This window comes from Grus americana, chromosome 2 (assembly GCF_028858705.1).
Source record: "Grus americana isolate bGruAme1 chromosome 2, bGruAme1.mat, whole genome shotgun sequence".
In the NCBI taxonomy this organism is placed as follows: domain Eukaryota; kingdom Metazoa; phylum Chordata; class Aves; order Gruiformes; family Gruidae; genus Grus; species Grus americana.
The window spans coordinates 67,421,796-67,444,901 of NC_072853.1; the positions used below are offsets into that span (position 1 = coordinate 67,421,796).

Consider the following 23,106-nt stretch of genomic DNA (forward strand, 5'->3'; position numbering starts at 1 on the left):
AAAGAAGTTTGTATTTTCTTTCTTCCAAGGGATAATTCTTTTTGTGGGTGTCATTAATGCACAGACCAATTTATTTTGAGTTGTTCTCATTTTACTCTGTGTTCATACTCTGTTTTTCTCATATTACATTAAGTTATATAGAACATGCTATATTTTATATATAAATTATTCACGTTTGATCCTATATTTTAACAAAATACTTTGCTTTTTGCTTTTTTAGGTTTAGCCCAGTCAGGTGCATGGGGCTGCTTTGATGAATTTAACCGGATTGAACTTCCAGTTTTATCAGTAGCTGCTCAGCAGATATATATTGTACTTCAGTGTAAGAAAAATAAGAAACCTCAGTTCATTTTCACTGATGGTGATGTTGTTGACATGGACAGAGAATTTGGTATATTTCTGACTATGGTATGTGTATGAATATGTATAAATGGCATCATTGTGAAAAATCCTTCCTATTTCATTTCCCATTGAAATTTCCTTGTTGAAACCATTGGAACTGTCTGTTAGAAAATAGTGAATACAATTTGAACAATAATTTGGTAAAATAACCATGCTGATATTTTCTCTTCCTCATATTTTTAACTAGAACTTAGGACTTGAGGTATGCAATAATCATTAACTACGTATTTTAAGGGCTTTTTTAGTTGAATATTAGACGGATTGGGACTAAACCCAACCATCTCGTATTTTTAGTCAAAGTCTGTCAAAATAAAATAGAAGTAATTGACCACTGCAAGGACTACTGTAGTTGGTCTGGTCAGTATTTCACCACCTGTGAAAAACTTTGGACCACAGTCCTTCTGTATGACAGCATGAAGGAAACCACCCTCACTCTGGTTCGCTGGCCTCCTGAAAACTTATCTTTGATGCCCGTGGACTGCTTCTAGCAGTGCAGGAGGCCAAGAAGCAGGAAAACATAGTACCTTAAAAGACTCTTTGTATCTTCCCTGCCTTAGCTGTAGGCTACATACCCACAACTCAGAATGGAAGCATTTGTCTTTATTTCAAGGTTTCCTACCTTTGAAAAGATGTTAATGTTATTGCTTTAATTTGAAAAAAAGAGGACAAATTAGTGGCATACAAAGGCCATTGGGAAGGCAGTTGGGAACCAGCTTGAAGAGTTTAAGAAGTTACACTGTGTAGCCAGCGACTACTGTTCTCACAGCTGAGCCATGCAGTAGTCACATGAATGACTTAGACATCTTCAGTGAAAGGTCAGAGCCATTAGTTTAAATTATGTTCAGTAATGGCTTGCACTGCTTGACTGACTTTGCACTGAAATGGTCTGGGAGTGCTCACAAGGGACAGTAACTTCCAGCACTGGAACACTATCAAGACCCTGAGGAACTAAGCATTTAAAACAGCTCCAACAAGATCTGTAAGTGGTTGTCTGTCTATGTCTGTGTGTCTTGGGCATCTCCAAATGACATGTGCAATGCCACATAGTTCATGAACTGCAATGTTTAGGCAACTGTGTAGTAATGTGTCACATCCTCGTTACCCTTTGTAATCTGCCACTTGCTCCTGTGTTTGCCAAATAATTATCAGAAAAGATAAACCTTTCTATCCTGCTTTCATTATATAATATTTTATTTTGTATTTTGCATTTTTTAGAACCCTGGCTATGCAGGACGACAGGAACTTCCAGAAAATCTGAAAATTCAGTTTCGCACAGTTGCTATGATGGTGCCTGACCGTAGCATTATTATGCGAGTCAAGCTGGCAAGTGCTGGTTTCCGAGACAACCAAGTCCTTAGCCGAAAATTCTATACACTCTACAAACTCTGTGAAGAGCAGTTATCTAAACAGGTAAAATAAATATTTGTCCAACTGTAAGCTGTCACTGGAAGGGTATGTAGAGAAAATACTTTCATAGAATATATAATTATTTTTACACTCATGAATGTATTCATTTTTTAGAGTTTTCAGTTTCAAGTTCTAGAAAGAGTCTGAAACCATCATGTTGTTTTTGGTTTTCACACTAATTTGTGTAGTAAAGAAAATATGATTTGTGATTTTTAAAGAGAGTGCAGTTATTGGAGAAGTTATGAGGAATGCTGTATATTGCTCTGCTGAACTTTGTAGAGGGTACAGTTATCAGTCTCCTCACTTATGAAAGCTAGATATATTGGAGAGGCAGTGTAAGAATTATAAATAACTGAAGAGTGCCTAGAAGGCACAGTCTTGCTGAGTGCTACCAGAAAAGTGCTGTTCTGTTTGGTATGGGGTATTTAAGTAGAAACAAAGGATAATGCTGCTTTTAAGAACTGAACTAGTTGTCGCCTTTTGAATGCCCTGTGCTGGCTGTCCACTAGAGGGTCTCAAAGAGAAATCATATGAATGGTAGGTAAGCTGCAGCTCAAATGCCTGCTTTGGATGGATCCTAACGAGCCTGCGCATATTTCTTATCACTTATAGCGTTTATAAATATCTGAAGGGCTGGTGTCAAGAGGGTGGGGCCAGACTCTTTTCAGTGGTGCCCAGTGACAGGACAAGGGGCAATGGGCACAAACTGGAACACAGGAAGTTCCATCTGAATATGAGGAAAAACTTCTTCACTGTGAGGGTGACCGAGCACTGGAACAGGCTGCCCAGGGAGGCTGTGGAGTCTCCTTCTCTGGAGATATTCCAAACCCACCTGGATGTGATCCTGGCAGCCTGCTCCAGGTGATCCTGCTTTAGCAGGGGGGTTGGACTGGATATCTCTAGAGGTCCCTTCCAACGCCTACTGTTCTGTGATTCTGTGGTTCTGTGATATCGACTATATTCGCCATTACATTATTTCAGTTCTATACCACATATTTATTAGTGACTATGTTGACGTTCATGTAGAAATCTTGGATTACACCAGAATAAGGTAATGATATATCATATTGCCCTTGTTATTTCAGAGTTAAACCAAAAAAAGTACAGAATTGGATTTTCTCTTCCTTTCTCCATACCTCTGTATTTTGCTCTCAATATATATAACCAAACTGGATTCCAATTTTCATTTCTCTCAGGTTTCTTTTTCTAGGAGAGTTTTACTCACCGACTTTATGTTGTAGACTGGCCTCTGAAGGGTCATATTTGCTACTGGCTTCCCTGTGATATTGCCCAGGGTGTCTTCATTAGCCTACAAATTAGTTTTTAGGCAAACTGAATCACCCTATATTGATCTAGCATCACTAGTGTTAGTCCATTTGTTGCTGCCCAACATACTCTCTCAGTCCTGCCATCTGCCTGTGTTTTAGAGTTACCAGGCTTATAGGCTGCATTTCTCTGAGGATCATTTTCCAAGAGCTCTCTCTTAAGTGGAATTTGTGGACTTTGTTTAGGAAAATTTGTGTATGCACAGTTTCAGCAGTTAGCAATTTAGCTTGTCTCCGGAGTATTGAATATGGATATCTCTTTTTCCTCAGGCTTGGCCTCAGTAGGATTAAATTATCTCATTGCCTCAGTTTGTGTGGTCATTTTTGTCCTGGACATGTGTAGTTTGGTCATTTCTGCAGCAGAAACTGCCCTGGAGTCTCTGAGACAGAAAGATTCTCCATTTAGCATGTTAATCAACATATTGAAGCATATAAGTAGTGCTTATCAGTTGGCCTAGGGATTGTAGGAACTGCCTGGAGGGCTTTGTGGAGCTATCTGAAATTCTCATCTGGAGAACTCCTGTACCAATTAGTCAAATGCTTTGTCATGAAGGCACGTAGCTCAATCACCTTGTCCGAGGTCAGTCCTTGGCCTTGTCTATGCTGATGCTAGAAAGGGAGTTCCTTGATATTAATTAATGGAAATTAACGACCAACTCCTCTGGGTGTGCACATGGGCACAGCCCTCACACCTAGCTAGATCACAATTATATATTTGAATTTTATGCTTATATCTCACTTATAACTTGAATTCCATAGTTCTTACTATACAAGCCATGATGTCTGTGGGGAACAGTCTTCTATGTGTATTTATAATTTATGCAGGATCCTCTAACATCTCTCCAGCATCAATCAGAGAAGCCTACTATGCTGATCTTTGCTCCTAGCAGTTTGCATCATGACTTGTGATTATATACACTCTGTAATATGAGCCAGGAAGCATAGCTTTCTGCAAACCCATGGTACTATATTAGTTTGTCCTGCCTGTGCCTGTCAGCAGCCCTGTGGACAGTCCTGCTCTTGTATAAATCCATTATATACAATTATAAAATCAGAGAAGAACTGACTTTGGAAGGGACCTCTGGAGGTCAACAAGTCCTATACCTGTGCTCAAAGTGGGGTCAAATAGAGCAAGTGGCTCAGCACCTTGTCTAGGTGAGCTTTGAATATCTCCAAGGATGAGGACTGCACATCCTTTCTGGTCAAGCTGTTGAAATGTCTGACCATCATGTCTAGTCACCATTTTGTCTGTGAGGATGTTATTTAAGACAGTGTTGAAATCTCCTGGAATGCCTCTTCCCTCTTGTGTTGCTCTTCCAGCAGATATTGGGGTGTGTCAAGCCCACAGGGAGAACCAGGCCTTGCAAAGATGAGGCTAATTCCAGTTGTTGGAGAAAAATTTCATCAGTTTCTTCCTCATCAGGAAGTTTGCAGCAGACATCTGCCACAGCATTGATTGGCCCTCTAATCCCAACCCAAATGCTCTCAACTGGCTCATCAGCCATCCTCAGGCAAAGCGTTCCCACTCTTTCACTTTAAAGGGCAACTCCCCATCCAGCCCTCCTGGCTTGTTCTTCCTAAAGAACCTGTATCCATCCATTACAGCACTCCAGTCTTGTAAGCTATCACACCATGTTTCTTTCATCCTAGTTAGACTGTAGCCCCGTAACTGCACACAGAGCTCTAATTTTTCCTGTTTTGTTCCCATGCTGCATACATTAGTGAACAGACACTTCAAATTGGCACTTGCTTGTGCTGGTTACCCAAGAAAAATGTGAGAGCTTCTGCTATGATGCTATTCTCTTGGCTATTCCTTATCTGCATGCATACGCTTGAGATGTGCCACTTTCCACACTGTTTTTTTGTTCTTGAGGTCTCTCTTGTCCACCTTAGACTGCATTTTTTGCTTTTCAATTGGGTCCACCACTTCCTCACTTGAATGGGAGTTGTTATCTCCGTCCCCCATCATTCATAGTTGTTTGTAGTAGCAATGGGATATTTTGAAAGACTTGCTAAGTTCCTTGTGAAGTTTGTCGTAGGTTGGGGAATACATCTGATGCAATATGTGATTATATGTAGAGAGAGATCTAATGAGTTCATCTGATTAGATATGGGAGTCCCATGAACTAGAGATATTTCTAAGAGTGCAGTGGGACACAAATTGCTTCTGTCTGGCCAGCAAACTAGAACTATAAAGTGCAGACAGGCTTTCTTAGAGGCATATTAATCGGTCTTTCCGAGTGGAACTTATTTATTTAAATTTTTAATGGTCAATTTTAAATTCAAAAAAAGTACTGCTGGGTATCCGGGCAGATGACTGGAAAGAACAGGGTCACATAAAGATCAATGCAATAGGAAAAGGTAGAACGTTGCCTGTTTTCAGCAAATGCAGCCAAAGAAAGTAACAACAAACAAGCATTCACCAGCTGAACTTAACCCCCTCAAAACCTAAAAGGAATTTGCCAGAAGGAATACATGGAGTCCTCCACAGGTTTTACACACACAGATCCAGACTTTGTGGAAAGAGGAACTTGACTAACAAATAGCCAAAGGCACCCTGAGTGACTATCATCTTCTTCAGTAAAGAAAAACATACAGAAGTAAAGGAATAGTCCTTAGCAAATACAGGAAGCCCAAGGTGTCCACAAGCCTGTGAAACAGTTATTCTGACAGAACCTCCAAAGCTGAATTATTTGCCTTTGTTACAGGACTTCTAGCCAAAGTTCCCTACTGCCTTCTTCCACAAAGCCTCACCCAGATTAGGGAAAACTGTAGAAACTGGAAAGAAAAACCTAATGAAGCTTGAAAGCAAATAAGACCATAATCTGTTTTTGAGGATCATCTCTTAAGGTGCTTTCATATGGAGAAAACCACTGATACCCCTTTTTTCTTTTACCCACAACAGCAAACTATGCTTCTAGTGTTGAGATTTTTATTTGCAGATTTTTAATTCTTCCTTACAAGAGCTTCAGCTATACCACTGCAGTCCATTTTGACCAAGTGCAATATTTTTGCCTGCTGTTAAAAGATGTAGGAAAGAAATAGCTCATAATCCACATTTGCCAGTAAATTCTAGATGTTCTGTGCCATTCCTGAAAGGCAAAGCAGTTGTAAAATGGGCAGACTGATTAAGGAAAATAAATGATGGTTGCTTTGAACAACCTGTCATGTAGGTCAGTTGGAACACACCAGAAAATGTGCCTTTTTTAAAAGTAATTTTAGTTTATTTTAAATTTTCTAATACGTATGACGGTATTTCTTCAAACTTAACAAAGTCATCACTTCTATAGAATCATAGACTCACGTAAGTTGGAAGGGATCTCCAGAGGTCATCTTGTCCAACTTCTAGCTCAACACAGGTCAGTTTAGAGCAGGTTGATAGGGCACTTGTTGAGTTTTGAATGTTGCCAAGGGTGGAGATATTCATTCTCTCTGGGCACCTTTTCTGTGTTAGATGACTCTCATTGTGAAGAATCTTTTCCTTATGCAAACCATTGTAATTTCCCCTGTTGCAAATTTTGACCAGTGTCTCTTCTCCTCTCACTTGGTCATCCGTTGCTGGACACATTCCAGTATGTCAATGATGGTCATCTAGCAACGAGAAAAAGAAATATATCAGCCCTTGTCATGATTCTGCGTATTTCACTAGGACATATAATTTACTAAATGATAGCAGACTTCATCATCAACATATAATCTGCCTTCCAAACTTCAGAGGAAGTTGTTAATCTTTTTGTCTTCATATTTCCATCTACAAATGAGATTTCCTGGCAGTACCTGGCTGAATATTCATATCTAACTTTTTCAACTTCTAACAACTTGGCTCCTGATTGAATAATAGAAAACAAGGCTGGATGGAGCCTTGAGGGATCATCCATTTACCTTTCTGGAGGAAAAATAATTCTTAGCTAAACAATTTGCTATAAATGTTTGTGACTCTCCTTAACATTTTTCATTGGCAGATAGCCTGCAGTTTCCCAGACAGTCTATTCCAAAATTTCATTTTCCTTATGGTCACAAAGTTTTCTCTGAAAGTTAGAATCTCCCTTGCTGTAGTTAAATACATTACTTCTTTTCCTTTCTATTTCTTCTGTCTTCCTCTTTGCAGCTATTTTTTGCATGTTGACGAATTTTACCATAACTCATCTTACATGTTTGATTTTGGTTTACTTCTTCCTGATATAGCATGTTCTCTGGTCAGCTGATAACTTTTCATTTCTTTTCTAAATTATCTTCAGTAGGGTTCATCTTCAAGTGTGGAATCTAACTTTTGGGCACAGTACAGAAGTACCAGCTGTAAAGGAAATACCCTTTCAGCTGTTTTAAAAAGGACACTTTTATTTTTATTGCCCACTATAATTGTAGATAAGTCATTGGGCAGTTTTTGGTTTCAGTCCAATGTCAGATATTTTTCTGCAAAGCTTTCTGCTCCTGACTTCTTTCTCAACTGAATGAAGAAGGGTCGTTACTCTTCTTTATTTGTGCAGTTGGTTATTTCTATTTGTGTAGTATTTTGCACTTGTCTTTATTTAATTGCATCATACATAGAACATTTATTGAATTTCTCCTAGTAATTTTGAACTCTAGTTGTGGTCTAGTTCACCAGCTTGGTATCATCAGCAAATCTGATCAATAAGTTATTTCTTGCTGAAAATTCTGGGTTGTACTCAATGCATTGTTCCAATTTGTCAGCCTGGGAAACAGGGGTGGGGACTGGGGAGAAGGTGTTGTTTTAATTTTGTCTTTGTTTCTCACCATCCAAATATATTCTAGTTGGCCATATATATCAAATTAATTTTCCCCAAGTCAAGTCTGTTTTGCCTGTGATGGTAATTGTTAAATGATCTCCCTGTATTTATTTTGACCCATGAGCTTTCTGTCATCTTCTTTTCTCCCTCTGTCCTGTTGAGCAGGGGGAATGAGAGGGTGGCTGGGTGGGCGTCTGGAAGCTGGCCAAGGTCAACACACAACAGATAGCATAAAAAAGAGTCTGTGCACTTGATCTCAAAAACATTTCTGATCAATCAGAGGGAGCAGATATTCTCCAAATGTAAGCATATCTTTACTGTCTCCTTCCATGTCTGTCGTTACCACTTAGTTTTCCGAGCAGCTGGCAGTGGTGGAGACTTTATGATTTAAAACCTTTACTCTGATAGCTTTCTGTCTAGGATGTGCATCAATGGCCAAAGAGGAAACCCATTACAGAACATTTGCATATATTTTCAAATCTATGTTAACTAAGACAGAATTGTATGTTTAGGTACAAGTGTTAAAATTAATTGAGTATGTCCGTATGGCTCTGCAAATATGCAGCTGTGCCTGTAGTGAAAGGGAAGATATTCCAGCCCTTACCAGCCTAAATCCAAAGCTGGTTAGATTCACCTTGAGAATGCACGTGGCTGTTGGAAGTAAATCCTTCTGTAGGCTTACATGGAACAAATTGTATCTGAATATTTTCAGTATGTTTCTTTATATCAGCAAGATGTTGTCCCTTTTAGTCATGAATCCTGTACCATATATCAAGATAGCAACAGTCTCTGTACAAGCAGAAAACAGAGGGCAGTCTGAAGATGTGTGGTTTGCTGTTTGTGCATCTGGAAAATCATGAATTTAGGAAAATGATAGAAGATGCAGCTTTCAGATGACTTGTAAAAGTGATAGTCTAACACCAAAAGGGACACTTGGCAGGTATGGACATGCAACACTGGAAAATATCTTCAGGATACGATAGCAACAGAACTGGAAATCCAGTTGAAAAGATGAAGAGCTGTAAAATAATTAATCTTTAAAAGTTCAATAGCATATTTATTTCTTTAATGATTTTAGTTTTCAACCTTCTCTTGATTTTAAAGTGTTTAATCTTTGTGGTACTAATTGTGTTTATGCATTATTTCAAGGTTCACTATGACTTTGGACTTAGAAATATCCTGTCTGTTTTGAGAACACTTGGAGCAGTGAAAAGATCTAATCCCAAAGAGCCAGAGAAAACTGTAGTGATGAGAGTTCTGCGGGACATGAACCTCTCCAAACTGGTACTGGTGACTTCCCCAAAAAGAATACTTTGTTTGCATTTTTAAGTATATTTATTATGCACTTTGAAAAGCTCTTTTTCTTCAGCAATTGGATAAATTATTTTGCAGTTTTTAATATGGTCTGTCAGTGAGTGGAGAATCAGAATACAGTCATGGTGTGAGCACTAATTGTTTTTTAAAGAGAGGAAAACACATTGGAAGCCTTAGCTGAAAAAATCATTGGGAACACCATCAGATCCTAGGGGACCTAACCTGGTCCTCTAATTGGCTCTTGTTTTTTCTTCTTTCTGCCCTGTCTAAGGAGAGAAAGGAAGAATGCATTGCATTAACTTTTAATAACATCATTAAAGATCCTTCTTAATCCAGAATTTCAATTTATACATTTCTTGGGTATGTGTTGCCTTTTCAGAACACCATAAGAATTGCAATGAGTGAGGTAATTGGAAGCAGCTAATGCCTACTTGTATAGTCTAATCTCTTTTGATATTACTATTTAAAGTATTAATCTTTCTTTTTATTGCTGTAATTGAAAGGTTATAGCACGTCTAGACTCTGTGTATTTACCTTGGGAGCCAGTTTTGTGATGGAACCAATTACTCTGTTTCTCTGTTTCTGATGTTAATCTATTCAAAACACTGGTACATGCGTTCAAACCTATAGGCAAGCTTCAGTGATTTACAGAGGGAAAAAAAATCATAAAAAATCCAAGGCAAAATACGATTTGAAGAAGTCTTGCTGGCTTATATAACAAATGAAGAAACGTGTGTGTGTATATTAAAGAAAACTGTATTAAGATGTTAACAGTTTTATAAGCTTTAAGTACTTAATTTAGAAATTACTACTTGTGGTTGCATTGTATGAAATTCACTTACTAAAACTGATTCATAATTATAATATTTGCTTTGGAAAAGATAAGGTTTTCTACTGCCATCTTTTAAATGACATATTCTTGAACATTGTTTACAGCTGTAATAATAATTTCAATGAATAAATAATGTATTTCCCCCTACTTTATCCTCGACAGGTGGATGAAGATGAACCTTTATTTATGAGTCTCATTAATGACCTGTTCCCTGGAATTACTCTGGATAAAGCTGGGTATCCTGAACTACAGTCAGCCATCCAGAAACAGGCAGAGAAAGCAGGGCTTATTCATCATCCACCATGGATACTTAAACTCATTCAACTGTATGAAACTCAGCGAGTACGACATGGTTAGCATGCTAGATGAGGTTTTGAGATTGCATAAAAGCAATAGTTTTTTATGTTATCTGCTACAGAATGCAGATTATTTTCACGAAAAATGTATTTTAAAATTGAACAGATGTCATTTTTAAAGCTTATGTGGATATTTTGCTTGGAAACTGTTATGACCTTTTTTGGTGTGCAGTGCACACATAGTGAGATTTTAGCTTTGTTGTATTACATTTTTATGGGAAATATGAGAGTGGCCTTCAGTGATTGAAATTTCTGGGGAACAAGTTAAAATGCAGAGTATACATTAAAATTCAGAAACAGCCAATTTTGTTCAGTGTTCTGAAAACAATTGTTGCGCTCAGACACAGTTCAGTCATGAAGCTCGTTTAATATCACTGAGAGATTATGATGCTGAGAAGATTATAAAAAATAATCTCTGAAACCTTTACTTCGATAGGTTCTACCAAACATGCAATGTAATTCCAAGTATTGTTCTTTGTGTTCAATTCTGACCATTTACACTAGAGAGAAATAAGCCCACCTCCTGCTGGACCAGGGGGGTTGGACAAGATGGCCTCCAGAGGTCCCTTCCAACTTCAACCATTCTATGATTCTATGAAAATATACTTTATAGTGCACAGAAGGCTAATGAGTAAAGTTTATCCTGTCCTAGGGAGGGTACCAAAGACAGTAGTAAAACCAGGTTTATAATTCATAGCTGAATGAAAAGAAAAAACCCACCCCTACTCTGAAATGTCCCCCACCCCTCTAAACTCTAAAAACTAAGGATTTTTTCTTACATAAAGGAGAACATATAAAGGAAATGTAACTAAAGGAGCAAAGATTTATGAAGATGTCATGCTTTTTATTCTCCCTTTTCATGTCATAGTACAGGAATAGTAAGCTTAAACTAATGGAACAAATAAAAGGGAATACTCATTTTTACAGCAGTCTGAGACCTTAATGTCTCAAATGTTTAGTTCAGATTATTGGCTAGACCAAAGAACTGGTTAATGCTGTGCTGAGTTAATAATTTACATCCAGATTGCTGGGTTCAGTATTCCATATCAAGTCATAACACCTGTATCTATATAGGAACCATGAAAGTTTTAATGATTTCAGTCACGATTAAATGTGCCTCTTGTCAGAAGAAACTGTTTGGTCTGTGAGAGACCACAGACCACTCTTCCCCAGAATGGGGAACCATGGAATGGTCACCATGGAATTTCAAGTAATGAGGAAAAATCTGTAAAATGCATGACTTCTCTTGGCTGAAATAGAGGCAATATGGGCAAATGAAGTGGTCATGCACACACACCTATGCATGGAGATTCAGTGCATGGATCCTGAAATCTCTTTTGCGTAACAGTTCTAATTGAAATGCCGTTGAAACCAGCAGAAAGGCTATTCCATTAACATTGAGGGGCTTGGATTAGATGTCCTCATATGTGACATATGGCATGAGTAAGTGATTGTCTGGGTGCTCAAATTGGTTTTGGGAACATTCAGCTCCCTTTAGTTTTAGAGAAAACATCAAGCAGACTGCACTGAACTGGATTAGGTTTGTATCTTGGGTTTGTGATTGTTCCATACCTTTGTTGAAGAGGCTTTTAAAGCCAACTAAGGATTATGTTGTCTAGTGGCCTTTAGGGTTAATAGGAGTTATCTAGCTCCCTTAGATGACTGTGGAAGTCTCAGTTTGAATGTTCCAACTGCTTTTGGACAGACTCTGGGCCCCTTGAATAGATGATTTAGAAAATATAGCTAAAAAGGATCAACTGTAGGTTTAATTTATTCTTGAAGACATGGCTTCTTTTCCTTGGGCAATATGTGTATACACTGATAAAATTATAAGTGTGGTTGCTGTTAACTGTTTTTTATGTAAGAAAGATGTATTAAAATGTCAGCATGAATGGATGCAGGTACATATTTTTGTTACTTCTTCAGGAAGATACACTTGATTTTGTATATCATTGGGAACTACTCATTCTCATTAAATACATTTAGAAATGACTGGTTTTGTTTACCACCAGTAATGTCAATGTCATTGCATGCGAACATCAGAAGGCAGTTCTGTTTTCTGATTAGAAAAAGGAAAAGAACTGCCTGAGGGGGGATACAGACCCACATAGGCTTGCCTATCATAATAGACCAGACATTTATAGAGGCCTTTTAATAATATTTTTAAATTCCATTTCAGTCAACAGTAAGTGGAGTGAGAAACATCTTTTTTTGTATTGACTTTTGATAAAAATAAAACAAAGATCGTTGATGCAAAGAACCATTAAATAGTAGCATGACATTTTGACATTTCATTCTAAACCATGTTTCTGTTGTTTTAAGGTATGATGACTCTAGGTCCGACTGGGGCAGGAAAGACAAAATGCATTAATATTTTGATGAAAGCAATGACAGATTGTGGTGCTCCTCATAAAGAGATGAGAATGAACCCAAAGGCAATCACGGCTTCCCAGATGTTTGGTACCCTTGATGTTGCTACGAATGATTGGACAGATGGTATTTTCTCTACATTATGGAGAAAAACTTTAAAAACAAAGAAGGTAATGGATATTGTATCATGATAGTTAATAAGGACATTTAATACTGTTTCCATAAGATCTCATTACCTGTCATTTTTGTGAAAGATCTTCCATTATAAAATGAAACAGGAAAATACAGTGTTAGTTTTGTTCTGTGTCTGACTAGCTCAATGTATGCAAGAGTCAGAATTACGTGTATATGCCAGAGAGCACTAGGCTTCCCAAGCAGTAGAGGTTCCAGAATTAAATTGGAAAAGATTTTAAGGGTTTTGCTTCCTTCTGTAAGCAGGTAGTCCTACCATTTAAACACAAAAGCAAGGGCTGTTCATGTTTTGACGTGAGGACAGGAAAGTTAGTTTTCTCCTATCTGGTTTTATGTCATTGTCACTCTATTTCACTAGTTACATCAGAATGTAAAAGGCTTTGGTAAGAAATCAGTATAGGCATTTCCCAGTTCTCTTATCAGACCTGCAGATGATGTTTCATGGAATCACAATTACACTCAAATCTTCTGAAGTTTCATTCAGTTCTCACTTGGAAAATGGGAAACCTTACATGAAATACTTAGGTAACATCCCATAAGGAGTAACTGTATGCCTGTGTCTGTGACTGTATTTAATGGGAAATGTTTTCATCCACCTTGATGGATGCTGGGCTGGCTGATGTACTTTTGTAGAAGAAAGGAACAGCTTTATGCTTGGAACAGAAGAAAGGGAGAGCTTTATGCTTAGAACAGCACAAATTTATTTTTGTCACTGTTCCTTAATATTCTTTTCAGTGTGACACAGGATAACAAAAGAAGGATTAAAATCATTGAGCAAATTATAGAAACTGCAGTTCATGCTGAGCTAATCAGTACCAAATTATGACTCGTTATTTATATCCAAGAGCACTTTCTCTAAGATTAAGGAAATGTGTATTTTTGGTCAATGTATGTAAAGTTGCATGTGTGTGTCTCCTTTTTCCAGGGTGAGCATATCTGGATAGTTTTGGATGGACCTGTTGATGCAATATGGATTGAAAATCTGAACTCTGTTCTGGATGATAACAAGACCCTTACTTTAGCCAATGGAGATCGTATTCCAATGTCCCCCAGTTGCAAAATTATTTTTGAACCTCACAACATTGACAATGCTTCCCCTGCAACAGTTTCTCGTAATGGGATGGTCTTCATGAGTTCTTCGGTGTTAGACTGGAAGCCTATTTTAAGAGCTTGGCTGCAGACGCTACCAGTTACATACTCTGATGTCCTATGGAATTGCTTTAATGCTGTATTTCAGGTACTTAATGCAACAACTTTAGAAAAAAATACTGCATTTCTTATTCTTTATTTAATGAAGCATTGTTTCTTCCTCAATGCTTTTTCAATTATTTATTTCTCTTTGTTTATGTAATAAAACAAGGATGATGGATTTTAAAAAAAAGAGAGAAAATTATCTCTGACATTAATAAATTGGTGAAACTGTAACATACGAATAATTTGGATGCTTTGTTTTGTCTGCATAGGTTTGTTGGCGATGAATTGTTAAATCTGTGATTATTTTGTAATGTATGTTGGCAAAACAGAGATATTCTCTTTGGCTGTAATTGTTACTGAAATTGTAATTCTTGTTAGGATGCATAAAGGGAGTGGATAAACTTCCTTGTTTGTTTTAAATTGAAAGAAGTAAATTTGGAAAGAAATTCAGCTAGATTAACTCTAGTGGGATCTCTCTCAATTTCAGCTGCAACAGGAATGCATTTGGCCCATTAGTTATTTTTAAAAGACATGCTGTAATTCAAATTAATTAAGGGCAGTTCTGTCTCTGTGGTGTTCCAAAGCTCAGTGAAGGTGACTGTAGTAGTCTCTTCTGATTTTATAATCCATGATTCTGTTCTGAAGGAGATTTTTGAGATGGCATCTCTTTGATACATTCTCTGACTAAATCGTGTTCAATCAGTAGATCCAAAGGGAGAATTCTGAATGTTTTTTCCCTCCATTTGTCCTTAGCATACTGAATCGTTAAAAAGATTTCATTAATATTATGGATGGTTGTACTCGATAGTGGATCTAAAAGCATAATCTCAGTAACATACTCTTTTCAATTACACTGAAATTCTTACTTTTTCTTTGGAATTTTTTAAAGAAAGAGTTATTGTTTTGCCATTTTTCAGCGTTGTTATCTTCTGGTTTTCTCAACATCTGTGGAACAAATACAAATTCCTTATATACTTTGCCTTCCCATTGGCTCTCTCCTGCCAGTTTTCTTGTGTGATTGGTGCTGGATTTCACAGGGGTTTCTCCTGTCATATTAATCATTGTTGTTGGATTTTACAAATGCCATTTTTAATGAACTTTGAGTGACATTTCAGAAGGTTTATTTATAAATCATGATAAAAGCAATGATTAATATGGTTTTGGAATGCCTTAAATGTTAACAAATGCCTTCTTACAGATAAGTTTCATTTCAGTGCCTATTTACTTTAAAACCAATGTTTAACAAGCTATTCATTTTGTTCTACCTCCAAAACGTAATGATCTGACATAGTATTTACTGCAGCAGCATGAGAAACAATTCTGATAATGAATTTTAAAATATGCTTCCGAAGTAATGTACATGTGGGTCAATTTACTGCTTCTTTGCCACAATTCTATTTATATTTTATGCTACAACTTGCTCTGAAAACATAATAACAACATTTAAAATACCCAAGCCTGAAGCAATAGCAATAAAGTCCAGAAAAATATGTATTTTATTAGATTGAGAGATGAAAACGCAGTGAAATATGAAGTTAGTTCTCTGCTGAAGGCTGCATTTGGAACTATCGAAATGTAAATGTAAGCTGTCATACTATCAGGTTTTTTTTCACTTTTAATGAGCTATCTTTGCTTCTCAAATAATAGAAGTGATAACACTGATTTTACAGATGATGGTAACACTGCTTTTGTATTCAGGTGGCTCTTCTTACAGTTATTATTTTCCCCAACATAAAAAAAAAAGGATAAATAAATTCTAAAAGAAAATTTGTGAAATAAGATGCATCAACAGTGGTAGTCAAACCCCACATGGAGACCTTGGTGAATTTAATGCTAGTATTAAGAGAAGCATGGATATAAGCAGCTTACAAATATCTGATTTTTAGAAGAAACTGAAAATTAGGCTATAGATGGAAATATAGTAACTAAGTAGAGTCAGTCTTTAAGTATACCTACAGAGATCTTTTGAAAGCAATCTAAATTCAAACAAGATAGATGTAAGACAACTACTATAGTAATTCCAATTTGCTTACAAAAACCACTTATTATTTATGCTAATACAAATACTATCTGTCAGTGAAAGTCTGCATATTGGATAAAATCATTATTAATGAAGGTGTAGCAAGTAGCAATAATGTAGGTGGAAGCACCAGAGAGTAATAGTTATGAATCAGTGGAAAGAATGTATTTATTTCACTATTCTACTGTAAGTCATTAGTTTTTATACAAAAGACAGGAGGTAGTCTAAAAGACAAGGTTAAATTTAAAAAAACCCAACACAACCAAACACCCCCCCCCCCCCAAAACAACCTTATTTTGAATTGAGATTATCTTTGAGTCCTTTCTATTTCCACAGGATTTTTCTAAAATGGTGATTGAGGGGTTGGACTTTCACCCTCCCTTTCCCAGTTCTTTCTTCTCAGCAACATTTCCTGCTTAGGAGTAATTTCAAGTAAACTCCCATCCCCATCTAAAGTCTCTACTCTTTTAAATTTAGGAGCTATACTGCCAATTTCTTGTCCGTGAATGATGCTGCTACCTATAAGCAACAGAATTGCTTAGCTAATGGAAGTAATTATCTGAGACAGTTTCAAAGAACAGAAATAATTAAAATAATTACCTGAGTGGCATTATTTAGTTTGTCTGCAAAGTGTGAAGCTCAAACTAGTGATGGATGTTATGTAAGTTTCAGCATGTCTATGTATTGTTTAAATGAAAAAAAATCTAGTAATTTTTAAATCACATTCACTTTCCTTTTTTTTTTTTTTTTTTTAAATAAAATCTGGTGTCCTGGATCCCTTACTGACCTATTCTGGAGACTTCAGAGAAGTTCTAAAAACACCAGACTAGTCAGATGTGACTTATTCCTCCCTCCACATTAAATCTCACCCTAATCTTATTTGCGTAAAGGCTGCTATTGCCTCTGGAGCATGGACTTGAATATATAATCCAAAGAGTTTCTTAGCTTTAATATTTAAATGTTGATGTCCAAATTAATATTACAAATACTAATAACTTTGCATTATTTAATTGTTCTTGTGCTTGTTGAAGCCCTTTGAATATGTTGCCAACTTCTTGTTCTAAAGAGCATTCTACAGTCCAAGTGAGTTCCACAGTGACTGTATGCTGTGCGAAAGGGTCTTTTCTCATATGAGTTTTTACCATCTGACTTTGTTTTGCAGTTTCCTTTTAAGGGGTAGCAAATTCCTGATGCAAATTCTTTGCAATTTGTGTGTATTTGTCATGGCCAAACTAATTTTTCCAGACCCCCTGTCCAAACAAAATACCATAATAAATAGTTAATTCATGCTAATTGCTATCTTGATCTTGCATCCTTCTTTCTGCAATGTATTGTTTTAAAAATAGTGTTAGCATGTAAGGACCTGATTTTTCACAAACTCAAAGAACAAGAATCACACAAACCTCACTGGAATCATAAGTACCATAAAATTCGTTCAGATGAAAATTGGGCTCTTGAAAGTAGACTACTTTGACTCAAATCAATTATTAAACAATCTGCAGTGCCCTGTGAGACATCAAGTCTATTTTACAGATGAAGAAACTGAATCTCAGAGAGATTTAGGTCCAAATTTTAAAGATTTTTAGATTCGAATCTCCCACACTGCTTTCAGTGCCTTACCTCTACCCATTCCTTGTGGAACCCATAAACCCCCAATTAGTCATCTGAGCAACCTTTGTACTGCTCGGGGCAAAACACACATTGTAGAAGGTAAGCCTCAAAAAGCAGCACACAGAGGTCAAAGCGCTTTTGCTAGTCAACAAGAAATAACATAAAAAGGGATATTTTCTAAGCCTCCCTCCTGCTATGTTTGCCCACATTCAGACTGTCTTCTTTCCTAGAGCCCTATTTTAGATTAAGATGCTTAAGTGAGTTTTTTCTCATAGTATATATCTTTGTTGTGTATGTTACCCACTATTCTAGTGAGGTGGAACTCAGAAGGATGGGTAAAAATCTTGATTCATTCTCTGTGCCAATAAATACTCAGCATAGGGTACTTAGAGAGCTTTAGTGGCTAAAAAAGTAAACTGAAAATCAGAACAAAGCTGTTGAGTATGTGGGTAAGCAGCTCACTGATTTTTCAAAAATATCTAGGTGATTGTTTACATCTTTAAGTGATCGAATGTCTTCATTGTCTTAGCTTTCTCACTGACAGAACATGGGAGCCATAAATGGAAATCCTCCAAAATTACTATTTTCCATAGTGTCCCTATGTACTTTTACTTCCCAGACTGAGTAGGCAGTGTTGATTTCCAAAACTTACAAAGGCAAATGGAACCCATAGGGAGGGAATTATATTAAAAATTGTTAAATGAAGGTGAAAGTAGGTTATAATTTACATCAGTCTGTACTATGGATGGCAACTGATATTTAAAAATAATTCTGCACTGCAAATCTCAGGGAGGACTTTACATCAATTTGAAACTTTGCTAAAGATGTTGCAAAACACTTGGCAAAGGCAGACATGGTTGCCATCACTACGGAATAACCTGAGGAAAGTCCAATTGCAATTGCAATAAAACCAATTGCAAAATTCCCTTTGGATCCTGCCAGGATTCTACAGAAAACCAAGAGTATTGGTTTCAAGAGGGACAGGTACATTATGGTGTAGTCAGAACAGATCGGATTGATAGCAATTTATAGCGGTGAGGCTGTGCATTATATACGTATCATTACAACAATTCTAGTGCTTTTATCTTCCCACTACAAAAATGGCAATTGTAGGTTAAAATCTCCAGTGGAGAGTACAAATGGTAGATCCCTGATATAACTGAAAAACAGTCTTCAAATTGCTCTTCAGGAAATTGCTGTATGGGGCTCGTATGAGTAACTGCTGACTATGGTATAGCAAAGTTATTTTTCTAATACTTTATTGTTGCCAAAATTTTATGGTCTAAGTCTGAAAATTTATAATACCAGAAATAGGGAAAAATGTTGTTTGGAATAAAATGTAGAATAGTTGAAATTAAGAAATTAGTCTCATCTAAGAATAAATCATACCATTGAAACTGGTAAACAGATTCTTTAAATGCTGTTTTTCCTTTCCAGGATGTGATAGATTTCATTTTCTCTGCTGTGACACCAAAAATGCCAATTTTAGAATGTATGTACATCAAACAAGCTATTGACCTCCTACAGGTAGATATGACATTTAGTTTTTCTCTCTCTCATTCTGTTATTTGTGCTGGGACATTGTTCCAGGAGGGCAGTCATTACATATTGCATCTGCTTTGCAGGGTTTATTGTCCGACCAATATGAGAAGCAGCTCAGCGAGGAACATATTGCTCGCTTGTTCATTTTTGCTGTAATGTGGTCAGCTGGAGCTCTTCTGGAACTGGATGACAGGCTGAAAATGGAGCTGTTCCTGCGGAAGCACTCTGCAGTGAAAGAACTTCCAGCTGTGAATGGAGAAGAAACTATGTTTGAATTTGGTATCAATGCTTGTGGCCAGTGGGAACACTGGTCAAAGAAGGTTCGTATGCCGTGACATGCTAAGCTTTCTTAATGAGTATACAAGAAAGATGTACTTGGTAAGAGGCATATTATTTTATTATTTAAGACCCTGTATGATTTGGATAGGAATATCAACCCTACCAAGTGGTCATGCATTTGAAGTAGCTTTGGAAGTGAAACGGAAGTGATGTTAGCTTTGTCTACTGTCTATTGCCCTACTATACAAGAACTCCTGGCAAGGAAAAGCTTTCTTCATGTAACAGAGAATAGTGGAGTGAAAATATCCCATTAGTCAAACACCCTTTTAGAAAAGCTTGGCAAGGAACTGATTGATTATAAATGGATGCTTGGCTTTCAGGAAGAAAAGTTTTGCTAATGTACATTTTATAGAATACATTTGGGTTTGCGTTCTGATGTGAAGTGATTGTGTGGGCAAGTAGAAAGTCTCAGACTTTTTTGCATGTCTTTCTTATGCAGGTCCCTGAATATATTTACCCTAAAGATTCAGTACCAGAATACACTTCCATTCTAGTTCCAAATGTGGACAGTGTCCGAACAGGCTTTCTAATGCACACTATCATGAGGCAAGGAAAAGCTGTTCTGCTAATTGGGGAACAGGGAACAGCAAAAACAGTTATGATTAAGGTATGTGGAATGGAAAAACATTTAATATCTTTGTATGATAACATTGCAATAATTGACATTGGCATAAATTTTAAATTAAAGTGCAAAAGTAATTGGGGTTTTCTTCAGATTACATACTAGCATTCTTACTGAGGCATTTTGCCAGTATTCACATGGCCTGCAAGCAAAAAAACGTAAGTATCTATACTTTACTAAAAAAGGGTTCTTTTAAACTTTGCTAACCATGGCCACAAGGTCATCTGATAAATGCTCTTTCATATGTTTTCTTTTCTTTTGAGAAGTCAAATCGGAGATTTTGCTAAGAAAATATTGATCCTTGAAGGATTTTTTATTTCCCTGTGCTTTGGTGGTGGTGCCATGTGTGAACTGATCTTTTGTACACCCTTATTGCAGACTTTCTTCACCAGTCAAACTGAGGAGAAATAAAGAACTTCCTTCTTTACTCAGGGTAATTTTTCAGAGGGTAAATTTAGTGTTTGTTATCTGCTCTCTTAATTCCTTCACTGAAAATGACATACTGTTCTTTCTGTAGAAGAAAATAATAACAGGATTGCCATTCAATTAAAAAATACATGCTTTCCATATTATAAAATTGCGCAGGTTAATCATATGACAGTTAAAAAAATTAATAACTTACTACAGAAGAGCCAATAATCAGAAGGCTGAACAAAACCAGATGTTGTACCAAACTTGGCATCCCTTATTTGGAAAAATGGAAGTGTAATGTTTTTCAGCATGATGTCTGTGATTTCCAGGGGAACCTGTAGACTCTTTGATCAAGGAGAGGCAGCTAAATAAAACTGATGAACTGTTGGGACAGCTGAATTTGCCATACAGGCATCTGTACCTCCAGTGGATGATTTGCAGAGGTCTTGAAATTGAAAATAACTGAAAAACACCGGCCTAAACTGACCTTTGGCTTTCTTAAAATCTGGAGCCATTTTGTGTCCTGCAGCCATGTGCTTTCTGAGCACTAACATAAAGCGAGCTGTACCAATGCCAGCAGCCATTGATACTACTTTTTCAGCTTAGCTATTGATGCCAACATGCATGCCGGTGTAATGTCAGCTTCTGTTTCTGGCACTAGCTGGAGAACTATTTTAGCAGAGTGAAGAGGCGAGGTCTGGGTGGTGGTCTTGATACTCTGCATACTGGATTTTGGCCAGATGCTGGCAACCTCCAGCCTTCAGCTGCCATTCCTGTCCCTAAAAATAATTGGAACTGATTCTTAGGAGTTGCTTACCCCGTGTTGATTCTATAGGGCAGAGTATGTTCCTTACACAAGGGAGCATAATGCCAGTAGATATTTGATCTCATTTAAGGTTAGGAGTGAAAGTTAACTGCCTTCACAACTGTTCCCCCTCTGCTTTCTCCTTCTGTAGAATTTTGCATTACTACACCTTGTGGAATAGAAATTTCCAGATATAAACAGCTGGTTTCATGAAAAAGTAAAGACACTTCAGGTAGTAATCTAAATTAATCTGAAGTAATCTTCAGCATTGATTAGATATCAGTATATATCAAAATGAAGAACTTATAACAGAGTGTTATTTAAGACCTTTACTCTCTGTACTATTAAGTCATACATTGCAACCCCCCCCCCGAATTTAACGTGAAACTAGTACGGTAGAGTTGAAAATTGCACCCAGAATTTGACAGTTTAACAAAAATAATCCCATTAAATAACCTCTTCTTTTTCAAAGATAGTTCTCATTTATGTACTGTGGAATGTTACCGTTACCATATAAAGATTCTGAAATGCCGTAACGAATAAAACACAAGTGTGTTTTTTGAATGGTTGTGTATTCATAGTTGTAGTCGGTTGACTTTGGCCAGCTGCAAGACTCCCACCCAGCCGCTGGTTCCCTTCCCTTCCTCAGCAGAGCATGGGGTGAGAGAAGAACAGGGAGGTCACTCACCAATTACCATCAAGGGCAAAACAGACTCAACTTGTGGAAAATAAATTAATTGTTAATTAAAAATAGAATAGGATAGTGAAAAACAAAGACAATACTAAAACCACCCTCCCTTCACCCCTCCTTTCTTCCCAGGCTCACCTTCACTCCTTCACTCCCAATTCCTCTACCTCCTCCTGAGCGGTGCAGGGGATGGGGAATGGGGGCTGTGGTCAGTCCATAACAGCTCCTCTCTGCCACTCCTTCCTCCTCATGCTGTTCCCTGCTTCCTCATGAGGTCCCTTCCATGAGATACTGCCCTTCACGAACTGCTTCATCACGGGTCCTTACCATGGCTGCAGTTCTTCACAAACTGCTCCAGCGTGGGTCCTTTCCACAGGGCACAGTCCTTCAGGAATGGACTGCCCCAGCGTGGGTCCCCCACAGGCCACAGCTCCTGCCAGGAGCCTGCTCTGACAGGGGCTCTCCACGTACTACAGTTTCCTTCAGAGCACACCCACCTGCTCTGGTGTGGGGACTTCCAGGGGCTGCAGGGACCAACATGGTCCTACATGGGCTGCAGGGGGACAGCCTGCAACACCATGGTCTTCTCCATGGGCTGCAGGGGAATCTACTGGAGCACCTTCTCCTCATCCTTCTGCTCTCACCATAGTGTCTGCAGGGCTGTTTCTCTCACATTTTTTCTCACTTTTCTCTCTCAACTGCCAGGCAACTTTTTGCCCTTTCTTACACAGGCTGAGAGGCTCCAGTGGGTCTGTTGGAGCTGGCTGGAACCAGCTTTGTCTGGCACGGGGAAGCCTTGTCCTCTTCTTGCAAGGTGCTGCCCCACAGCTCTCACTGCCACCACCTGGGCACCCGCACCTGTTACATTAGTTTTCTAAGAACTATTGGAGCCCCGAGGAGAGGCCTGAGCAGTGACCTGCACCAGCTT

General features: G+C 37.7%; 1 protein-coding gene across 5 annotated transcripts in view; it reads left to right on the forward strand.

Annotated features, from left to right (window-relative positions):
- LOC129202965 (dynein axonemal heavy chain 5-like) overlaps nt 1–23,106 on the forward strand; it is a 165,442-nt gene that overhangs the window by 57,483 nt on the left and 84,853 nt on the right. For all 5 annotated transcript variants that reach the window (XR_008575879.1, XM_054816739.1, XM_054816740.1 and 2 more), the window contains exons 40-48: nt 221–408; nt 1,618–1,812; nt 9,032–9,166; nt 10,191–10,380; nt 12,707–12,924; nt 13,872–14,183; nt 19,209–19,298; nt 19,397–19,633; nt 20,092–20,259. Coding sequence is in view for 4 of the 5 variants with exons in the window: in XM_054816739.1 (XP_054672714.1) it covers nt 221–408; nt 1,618–1,812; nt 9,032–9,166; nt 10,191–10,380; nt 12,707–12,924; nt 13,872–14,183; nt 19,209–19,298; nt 19,397–19,633; nt 20,092–20,259 (1,733 nt within the window). In the remaining variant the exon portion in view is untranslated. The remainder of the gene's footprint in view (nt 1–220; nt 409–1,617; nt 1,813–9,031; nt 9,167–10,190; nt 10,381–12,706; nt 12,925–13,871; nt 14,184–19,208; nt 19,299–19,396; nt 19,634–20,091; nt 20,260–23,106) is intronic.